This window comes from Narcine bancroftii, chromosome 10, assembly GCF_036971445.1.
Source record: "Narcine bancroftii isolate sNarBan1 chromosome 10, sNarBan1.hap1, whole genome shotgun sequence".
Lineage (NCBI taxonomy): Eukaryota > Metazoa > Chordata > Chondrichthyes > Torpediniformes > Narcinidae > Narcine > Narcine bancroftii.
In genome coordinates, this window is record NC_091478.1 from 33,205,171 (window position 1) to 33,215,899 (window position 10,729).

Genomic DNA, 10,729 nt, shown 5'->3' on the forward strand with positions numbered 1-10,729 from the left:
CTTAAACTTAGTTTTTCATTCAACAAAACATCCGCTCATGTTGGCGGTCAGGGGATCGATGACAGAGGTGGGAAGCGCAGTCCCTGGTCCTACCGATCGCTTCCAATTCTCATTCTAAGTTCACACAATTGACCTCCGAAGGTAAGTGCTCGTAGCGTCCAGCACTCGGTATAATTAAGGTGCACGGCCGAGTTGAAGAAGCGTCCAAAACATGGTTAAGATGTAGCATGACGCGGAAGGTATCGACACTTCACGTTCGTTTGAACAGTTGATGTGCCTGGGAGAAATAATGTAAGGTGGAGATCGTACTGGGAGTTACAGTCGGTGGAAGAGCGCGGTTGTTTTGTTGCAATCCCCAACAATGAACGCTGACTGGATTTGCAACATTTCAGCTCAGGGAATTGCCACGAGAGCCGTGCCCATGACCAATGCTGCATGTAGAAATACTCGGCATGGTGGTGGCCGAAGCCAGTGCCCGAGGAGCGCCGCCTGACCGCTCCAGCGCCGATGGAAGGGGCCGTCCGGAACTTCAAGGCTCAGGCGGTGCTTGAGCAAGGACCCCGGCGAGAGAAAACGTGCAGGGACCCTGCTGTGAAATTACCCCCTCCCGCCAAGGGTCCGAATCTCCATGGGGAACTTCACGAACCAGACCAGGATCTCCGGGGCGGTGGCTCCGGAGCTCACCTTGCGGGCGGTGACCGGCTGCTTGTTTTTTCTGCTGATTCTCTCCACCCTGCTGGGTAACACCCTGGTTTGCCTGGCGGTCATCAAGTTCCGGCACCTCCGGTCCAAAGTCACCAACTTCTTCGTCATCTCGCTGGCGGTGTCCGACCTCTTCGTGGCCGTCCTGGTCATGCCCTGGAAAGCCTTGAGCCAGGTGGCCGGATACTGGCTGTTCGCCTCCTTCTGTGACACTTGGATCGCCTTCGACATCATGTGCTCGACCGCCTCCATCCTCCACCTGTGCATCATCAGCCTGGACAGGTATTGGGCCATCGCCAGCCCCTTCAGGTACGAGAGGAAGATGACCCAGAGGGTGGCGTTCGTCATGATCGGGGTGGCCTGGACCCTCTCCGTCCTGATCTCCTTTATCCCGGTGCAGTTGAACTGGCACAGGGCGGAGGCAGACCCGCCGCCGGACCGGGGCGCCAACTGCGACTCCAGCCTGAACAGGACTTACGCCATCTCCTCCTCTCTCGTCAGCTTCTACATCCCGGTGGCGATCATGGTGGGAACCTACACCAGGATCTACCGCATCGCCCAGACCCAGATCCGTCGCATCTCCTCGCTGGAGAGAGCGGTGGAGCACGCCCACAGCTGCCAGGAACCCGCGGCCGACGGCCCGCCCGAAGCGGCTCTGAAAACCTCCTTCAAGAAGGAGACCAAGGTGCTCAAGACGCTCTCCGTCATCATGGGGGTCTTCGTCTTCTGCTGGCTGCCGTTCTTCGTGCTCAACTGCATGGTCCCGTTCTGCGAGCCGCCGGTGGACAGAAGCGCCGGGCCGCCCTGCGTGGGCGAGACCACCTTCAACGTCTTCGTGTGGTTCGGCTGGGCCAACTCGTCCCTCAATCCGGTCATCTATGCCTTCAACGCCGACTTCAGGAAGGCGTTCACCACCCTCCTGGGCTGCGCTCGCCTCTGCCCCAGTCACGCGGTGGAGGCCGTCCACTTCAGCCACGAGCTGGTGTCCTACCATCACGACACCACGCTGCACAAGGAGACCGCCGCCCCCCTGGGCAACGGGAGCGCTCTCCCCGACCGGCGTCCCCGCTCGGTGGCCGAGCCCGAGCCGCCCTTCGACCAGGTCTCCAACATCGCATCGGCCCCGAGCCCCGAAGAGCGGGGGGACCTGTTACTGCCGGGCGGGGTCCAGGACGAGATCAGCCTCGACACCATCACCGCCCTTTACCGCTGAGGCTCCCACACGCGGGAATCGGCAGTGATCGCTGGCAGTGGTTGGCGTGACTTGCAGGAGCGATGGCATGGACCGGCGAACAATCAATTCACTGGAGTTCTCGTTTCAATTCCAATTTCTGGGATCGGACTAAGAAAAATGTTCTAAAAATAACTAGCTTGGAAAAAGGAGTTAAAAACGCGAGTTTGCTAACCCATGGTCTTTGTGACATTATTGTATCAAACTCTGTGGCAACTGCAATGTGCTGTGAAACGTTCATGGTTTCTTCTCCTCGGCGATTTCTTCAGTATCCTCACAAGGTCATCAGTCTTCTCAAAACTCAGCTCGCCTCTAAATTTACTCCCTGTGTCTATTCAGTTCATTCAGAGTCGGAATCAGAATTCGCTGTCCTGAAATGGGGTGTTTTGCCACATGTCTGCCTTTCTTTTTTGAATCAAGGGTATCAATGTTGAGGAAGACCATGGAATCATCAAATTATGGAGCACCCTCGGCCCAACTTGTCCATGCCGACTAAGACCCATGTTAGTCCAAGTACCTGTCTAAATGTCCTTTAAACATCCGTCAGTTCCTCTGGTAGCTTGATCTGTGTAAAAGGTACTCTCAGGTCCCTTTTATATCTTTTCTTTCTCATCTTAAAAACCTTGAGTTTTAGACTCCTTTACCCTTGGAAAAAGACTACAACGATCAAATCTAGGCACTCATGATTTTATGAAATCTCTGTAAGGTACCCCCTCAGCTATCTTTGCTATAGGGAAAAAAGCCCCTATCCAGTCCCTCCTTATAATTCAAAGTCACCAGTCCCAATAACATTTTCATCAATCTTTTCTGTCCCATTTTCAGCTTAATGATATATTTTCTACAGCAGGGTGATGAGAATCCTCAGAGTGGGCTCATCAAGGCCTTGTACAGTTGTTACATGATATTCCAACTCTTCTACTCAGTGACTTGACTGATGAAAGCAAGTGTGCCAAATACTTTCTGCACCACCCTGTCTAACTGTGGTGCCACTTACGTAGATCTATGTACCTGCCCCTCCAAGTCCCTCTGTTCTACAACACTCTCCAGAGCACTACAGGAGAGAAGAACAAACTAAATAACTCTTTGAAAGGGCCAGCAGAAATATTGCGGGCCAAGTGCTCTCCTATGAGTAAGATTCTATGATACTTCCTGTCAGAATGGCTGGACAGGAGAAGCCAGAGAGTAGTGGTGGATGATTGCTTCTCAGATTGGTGCGCCTCAGGGATTGATTGGGGCTGGGACCGTTCTTATTTGTCATCTATATCAATGATCTAGACAATAATGTGGAAAATGGGATCAGCAAGTTTACAGATGACACTAAGATTTGAAGTGTTGTGAACAGCAAAGAAGGTTTTCAAAGCTTGCAGAGGGATCTGGACCAGCTGGAAAAATGGGCCAAAAAAATGGCAGATGGAATTTAATGCAGTCAAGTGTGAGGTGTTGCATTTTGGAATGACAAACCAAAAAAAGACATACATGGTAAATGGTAGGGCACTGAGGAGTACAGTAGAAATGAGGGATCTGTAATATATACATATTTCACTGAAAGTGGCATCACAGGTGGATAAGGTTATAAAGAATTATTTTGGTACATTGGCCTTCATAAATCAAAGTTGGGATGTTATGTTAAAGTTGTATAAGACATTGATGAGGCCAAATTTGGAATATTGTGTGTAGTTTTGGTCACCTAACTACAGGAAAGATATCAATAAGATAGAAAGAGTGCAGGGAAGATTTACCTATACTAGGATGTTGCCCAGACTTCAGGAATTAAGTCACAGAGAAAGGTTCAACAGGTTAGAACTTTATTCCCTGGGGCATAGAAGAATAAGAGGAGACTTGATAGATGTATTTAAAATTATGAGGAAGATAGTGTCAATGTAGATAGGCTTTTTTCCACTGAGGGTAGTGAGATACAAACCAGAGGACATAGGTTAAGGGTGAAAGGGGAAAAGTTCAGGGGGAACATCTTCCCACAGAGAGTGGTGGGAGTATGGAACAAGCTGCCAGCTGAAGTGGTGAATGTGGCTTAATTTTAACATTTAAGAAGAATTTGGTCAGGTACGTGGGTGGGAGAGGTTGCAGGTCAGTGGGTGTAAGAAAAAAAAGGTTTGGCACAGACTAGAAGGGCCAAGATAGCCTGTTTCTGTGCTGCAATGTTCTATGGTTCTCTCTCTCTCTCTCACACACACACACACACACACACACACACACACACACACACACACAATATGCTTGGTTCATAGATTCAGTATGCAGTAAATCAAGAACTGTTTACATAGCAACAGCCCCAGTTTTGTGGGGACTTGTTTATAAGCATCAACATCAATTTACAAAATGAAAATTTGAAGTAGCTCTGAAGTCTGGAGTCAATCAACAACTAATCATGCCTTTCTATTTAAGACCACTGGTCACCCACTCAGCGACATAGGGTCTATCGTGGGCCAATTAGATGATGCATGTAATTGTAGGTTTGTTTGGATTGCTTGTCTTGTTTGCTTGTATCCACCCCATTCCAAAATTACAAGATCAGAAAAAAAATAGCTGGAAATACTTTCAATTTTTTTTGCTTGAGTTGTTTCTAACTTTGCACAAAGCATCAACACCTCCAATTTGGAAAATTATGAGAACAGGAGTGTGATTTCAACAATGTTCCTAATTTCTTTTATGCAATATCAATATATTTAATATGTTCACTTACTTTTCTTAGTCTGCTGGCAAGACACCAAGTGCATCTGGGGAGTTGCAAAAAGGCATTAAATGGAAAGATATTGAGTGTTTTAGAACAAAGGGTCCTTGGAGTTTACATCCGCACATCTATAAAGATCAATGAGTTGGTTTAAAAGCATGAGTACTGCAAACTGTTCTGGTTGCCACATTACACAAACTATGATTTCCATGGAGAGGGCACAGAAGAATCAGTGAGGATGTTGCGAGGGCTGGAAAAATTGTGCCAACAAGGGTGGATTACTTCAGCCACTTTCTTTGGAAAAGGGAAGGCGAAGATTAGATATAATTGAAATATATAAAATTCTGAGGAGCCTAGCTTAAGGAATAAAAACCTATTTTTGTTACTAGAGGCATTAAAATTTAAAGGAATTGCAGGAAAATATGTTTTTCACCAGAGAGTGGTTGGGATCTGGAATACACATCTTGAATGTGTAGCAGAGGTAAAATGACACAACTCATTTATAGATTGAATGCATACTTGAAGGGCTGTGATTTGAAGTGCTACCGACGTGGTGCTCGGTGGGATATGGCTGTATCGCTTGCCCTGCTATAAGGGGACTGCTGTGCCATAAAATTGTCATGATCTAAAATGTTAGCCCCGCCCCCCACCAACATCCTCCAGTGGTATTACTATTACAAAGACCTCTCATTCTTTATGACACTTACAGCAAAAATGAGTCATACATTTTAAATTTACGATGATCTGTCTGACTGTCCTGGATACGCTCAGGTTAAAGAAATGGATGGGTAACTCAGTGATCCTGTGGAGTCACTTTTCAGTATCAGTACCAGCAGGCTCAGAAACAAAATTCAGATGGTCAAGATTCAAGAATATTAAAGATATTCAAATGTAAAGGAAGAATACTAAGTTTTAATTTGGTGGAACAAGGAATTATGAGTTATACAGCAAAAAAAAACCTTGTTATCCAGAGTTCAAGCAACCAGCAATAAAAAAAATAAATGGGTGAAAAATATGGAAGTTTAAAACTGGCGCGGCTCATCGTTAATTTGCAACACACAGTCAAAAGCAGCCGCAAAATTCACTTCTCCGGCATCTACCAATTCCCATAAGTGATGCATACCAGGGCTTTACTGTATTAGCTAAATGAGAGAAGGAAATGAGAGTTATTTGGTCTCCAGATGCTACCCAGCATGATGTGTAAATGTATCCAAGATTAAATTTAAGATAATGTGAATAAATTAGCCATGGGTGTTTGCCATTGAATAACCTTTGTTATTCGAGTCCATGCTGGTGAAGATCCAGCTGTGCTGGGTGGGTCACGTCTCCAGAATGGAGGACCATCGCCTTCCCAAGATCGTGCTATATGGCGAGCTCTCCACTGGCCACCGTGACAGAGGTGCACCAAAGGTACAAGGACTGCCTAAAGAAATCTCTTGGTGCCTGCCACATTGACCACCGCCAGTGGGCTGATCTCGCCTCAAACCGTGCATCTTGGCGCCTCACAGTTTGGCGGGCAGCAACCTCCTTTGAAGAAGACCGCAGAGCCCACCTCACTGACAAAAGGCAAAGGAGGAAAAACCCAACCCCAACCCACCAATTTTCCCCTGCAACCGCTGCAACCGTGTCTGCCTGTCCCGCATCGAACTTGTCAGCCACAAACGAGCCTGCAGCTGACGTGGACATTTACCCCCTCCATAAATCTTCGTCCGCGAAGCCAAGCCAAAGAAAAGAAACCTTTGTTGTGGTATGACAAGGCACCAACTCTCATAAATGCTGGTGAGATTCTTAGTCCGATCCCCATTTTCTAGCTTCGTGCACTTCGTTTTTGCAGGTTTGTGCTTTAGAATATCCACTTGAGGGGATATGGGGGTGAAGAGGTGGGTGGGGGCTGAATTCTTGGAGGAATTTACTTCATCATCAGCAAATGTGCATGACAGAGGATGTTCCATAACAGGATAGGCTGGATTGTTGGAGGTCAGCAGTAGCTCAGATACAATTTCCCCAGGTATTCAGTGTTCCTCAGGTATCTACTGAAGCTATATCAGCTCCTTGTCATAACATTTCACTCAAAATCTTTAGTTTCTAATGGTAATGTTTAAACCCATGGATCTGACCAGTGAGCAAAAATAAAGCATGACTATAAATATTTATTGCCATGACAACATGCAGTATTGTATTAGCTTCATTGGGAAGACCATCATCCACGTGCACAGCATAGAGTTCAGTAATGAGGGAAGTGCCTAGCTCATTATTTCTCGAGAGAAGGCAGATCATTTCAGGCACCATAATGCTCTAATTAGTGTTAGTTAATGAGTTGAAGAATTAATTAACTCCTTCAATTTTGTGCTTCAATTGACTCCGTCCGACTACTAGGGTAAATCTTACAAGAACATCTATTTTTAACTATTTTACATCTTGAACTTTAGAATCAGAATTATCATGAATAGGTGTCACAAAATTTTTTTGGTTTGTGTGGCAGCAGTATTGGGTATTACGTGCAAAATTACTTCAAATTACAATTCCTAAATACAAGATTTTTAAAAAAATAATTAGTCCAAAAAAAAAGAGAAAAGTGAGGTAGTGTCCATAGGTTAATTGTCTGATGGTGGAGGGGTAGAAGCTGCTTTTTTATAACACTGAGTGGCTCCTGTACCTCCTTCTTGATGGCAGCAGCAAAAAAAGGGCATGACCAAGATGGTGAGGGTCTGTGATGATTGAAGCTGCTTTCTTGAAGACACTTCCTCCTAAAGATGTCCTTAATGGAGTGAAGACCATGATGGAGCTGGCCAAGTTTACAAACCTCCATAGCGTTTTCCTGTCCTGTGCATTGGTATCTCCATGCCAGACAAAACCAGTTAGAATGCGCTCCATGGTACACCTATAGACATTTGCAAGAGTCTTTGGAGACATACCAAATCTCTTCTAAAACTCCTGACAAAATATAGCTGCTGGTGTTTCTTGTTCATGATCGTATCAGGCATAATGCCCCCGGAGAGGTCTTCATAGATTTTTAAATTTTATTTTATTGGCACATGTAAAAATCACATATAAAGCCAATCAAAATCAATTCATGGCTTTTTAAAAATCATTTCCCCCTCCCCTCCACATCCACTCCCTCCCACACAGAAAAACCCCCCAAAGAAAGAAGAAAAGAAAAAGAAAAGAAAGAAAAAGGTTAGACTAATGTTAAAACAATACTGGATATTACCTTATAAATTATGACCTAATTATTGGTCTTCAGAGATGTCGACACCCAGGAATTTGAAGTTCCTTGCCCTGTCCACTGCTGTCCCCTTGAAGAGAACAGGTTTGTGTTCTGCTGGTTTCCCCTTCCTGAAGCCCACAATCAATTCCTTAATTTTGCTACTCATCCATCTGATCTATCTCACTCCTGCACAGTTCCTAATTGATGCCTGTGATTCTGTTGACAACCGTTCTGTCACGGGAAAATTGGTAACAGCTTTTGAATTGTGCCTAGGCGCAGTCATGCATGTGAAGGGAGTACTGCAGTGGGCTAACCACGCATCCATGAGGTGTGCCTGCGTTGACTGTCAGTGAGGAGGAGCAAACTTTTGAGTGGATCTGACTTTAAAGAAGAAAAAAATGTTCTGATATTTTCAAATATTATTTAGGAGTTATATTGATAGTAAACATTAATGAAATCTGAGAACAAGTCTTCAGAGGAAAAAAGCTTTTCACGATTCAAGTTCCACTGATACTGCAAGGACAATGAAACCATTCAGTCGGTGTGAGATATGCTTCTGTACAATTTAAAAACCCAATTCCCAGGTTACGAACGCCCAACTTACGAACAGACTATGCACAGCTTCTGGTGTGTCAGCTCGATCCTTTTAAGTCGGATCATGTTGCCATTAACACTGTGTTGAGTGAGCCTACCTCATGAAATTGACTCTATGAGTTTTATATGCGTAGAAAGTTAAAATATATGCTATATACGAAGACTAACTGACGCTAAATAAGAACTGTATGTACCTGTTCTGACTTACCTACAAATTCGACTTACAGACAGACTTAGGAACAGATCTTGTTCATAACCAGCGGACTGCCTGTATTCACGTTAATCGATTCATTGAAATCCTCATAGGTGAGAATAATTGGGGAATGATAATGTGAGTGGTTCAGAAAGTTGATGACCTTGCTATAAATTATACAGTGTGTGAATATCAGACATACCTGAATGTGGAATACCCGAGGGCAGACGATACTGATTGGACGACCTTATTTTACTTAAAATGCTTAATGGAGGGATGAGCTTGGCTCATCAGGAAGTTTTCAACTTGGGAGATAGCAGTGGGATCCAAGCATCCCAGAACATGAGTTAGTGCAATGCCATAACAGCACCAGCAATCAGGACGAGGTTCGGATCCAGCGTGTCTGAAAGGAGTTTGTAAGTTCTCTCTGTGTCTGTGTGGATTTGTCTCAGGGACTCCAGTTTCCTCCCACCATTAGAAACATCCAGGGGTTCTGGGTTAATTGGGCAGCATGGGCTCGTGGGCTGAAATGGCCTGTTACTGTGTTGTATGTCTAATTTGAATAATGGGCCAAGGAGATAGACGAGAGAATAGGGATGAGAGGTTGCGCGGTAACTGCATTAGATGTTGATCCTACAGAGAATGTGCTTTTTATGCCACCAATCAGAACAATTAATGGGGGACTACCAGTTGACAGAGAAGGATAAAGGAGATTTTATTTTATTTCTGTGACCTCCTCTCAGACTATAGCTGGAGGCAATGTCCTAATAAGGTTGTGAGAGTCACCCACAAAAGCAGTTAAAAAATGCAGCACAATTCTTTCTGGCCGTACTTACTCTTGACCTGGTTGTTGAACTGGTGAGGAAAGCATCTAGGTCAGACAAACAGCTGGTTACAGGCCCTGTTGCTAACACAGGCTATCCACAAATAGAACAGAAGAACACTGCAGCATAGAAACAGGCCCTTCGTTCCTTCTAGTCTGTGCCCATCTAACACTCTGCCTAGTCCCATTGACCTGCTCCTGGACCATAGCCCTCCATATCCTTTCCATCAATGGACCTGCCAAAATATTTCTGAAATGTCAAAATTTAGCCCGCATTTACCAATTCAGCTGACAGCTCATTCCATATTCCCATCATTTTCTGTGTGAAGATGTTCTCCCGAATATTCCATTTAAATTTTCCCCTTTCACCCTTAACCCACGTCCTCTAGTTTTGATCTCATAGTGGAAAAAGCTTGCTTGCATTTCCTCTATTTATACCCATCATAATTTTGTATACCTTGATCAAATCTTGCCTCATTCTACAATGCTCCAGAGAATGAAGACATAACCTGTTCTACCTTTCTCTGTAACTCAGTTCCTCAGGTCCTGCCACTTTCAGGGAATTATGTATCTGTATCCCAGATTCCTCTGTTCTACTGCACTCCTCAATGCCCTATCATTTACTGTATATGTCCTACCTTGGTGTGTTCATTGAAAGCACAACATCTCAGACTTGTCTGCATTAAATTCCATCTGCCATTTTGCATCCCATTTTTCTAACTATGCCAGATCACTCTGCAAGCTTTGAAAGGCTTTCCCCACTGCTATCACAGCAGTGTCATCTGCAAACTTGCTGATCCACTGATCCTTGAGGCATATCACTTGTCACAGCCTCCAGTCAGAGAGGCAATCATCCACTTCCATTGTCTGGCTTCTCCCATTAAGCCAATGTCTAATCCATGAACCTGAAGCGACTGAACCTTCCTGACTAATCTCCCATGCAGGACCTTATCAAAAGCCTTACAAAAGCCTTTCCTTCATCAACTTCCCTGGTAATATCCTCAAAAAACTCAGTAGGATTAGTCTAATCAGATCCTGTCTCTCCAAATACTTGTATATCCAATCTCTTAAAACCCCTTCCAATAACTTACCTACTACTGACGTCAGGCTCACTGGCCTATAATTTCCTGGATTATTTTTACCACCCTTTTAAACAATGGAACAACTTGAGCTACCCTACAATCCTCCAGAACCTTATTCATGGCTAAAGACATGATAAATATATATGCAGGGCCCCTGCACTACACTTGCCCCCCCTCAAGGACTGAGGGAATACCTTGTCAGGCCCT

The 10,729-nt window shown here is 44.9% G+C and overlaps 1 protein-coding gene across 1 annotated transcript; it reads left to right on the plus strand.

Annotated features, from left to right (window-relative positions):
• The first annotated feature begins 628 nt into the window (after positions 1 to 628).
• Positions 629 to 4,437, plus strand: LOC138743926 (D(1)-like dopamine receptor). Its single transcript, XM_069899490.1, has one exon. It carries the CDS (start codon positions 629 to 631, stop codon positions 1,913 to 1,915), a length of 1,287 nt encoding a protein of 428 aa, XP_069755591.1. The 3' UTR covers positions 1,916 to 4,437.
• Positions 4,438 to 10,729: the final 6,292 nt, after the last annotated feature.

What these genes read in the sequence shown, in the direction of transcription:
- LOC138743926 (XM_069899490.1), top strand. Translation starts at nt 629, where the DNA reads ATGGGGAACTTCACGAACCAGACCAGGATCTCCGGGGCGGTGGCTCCG.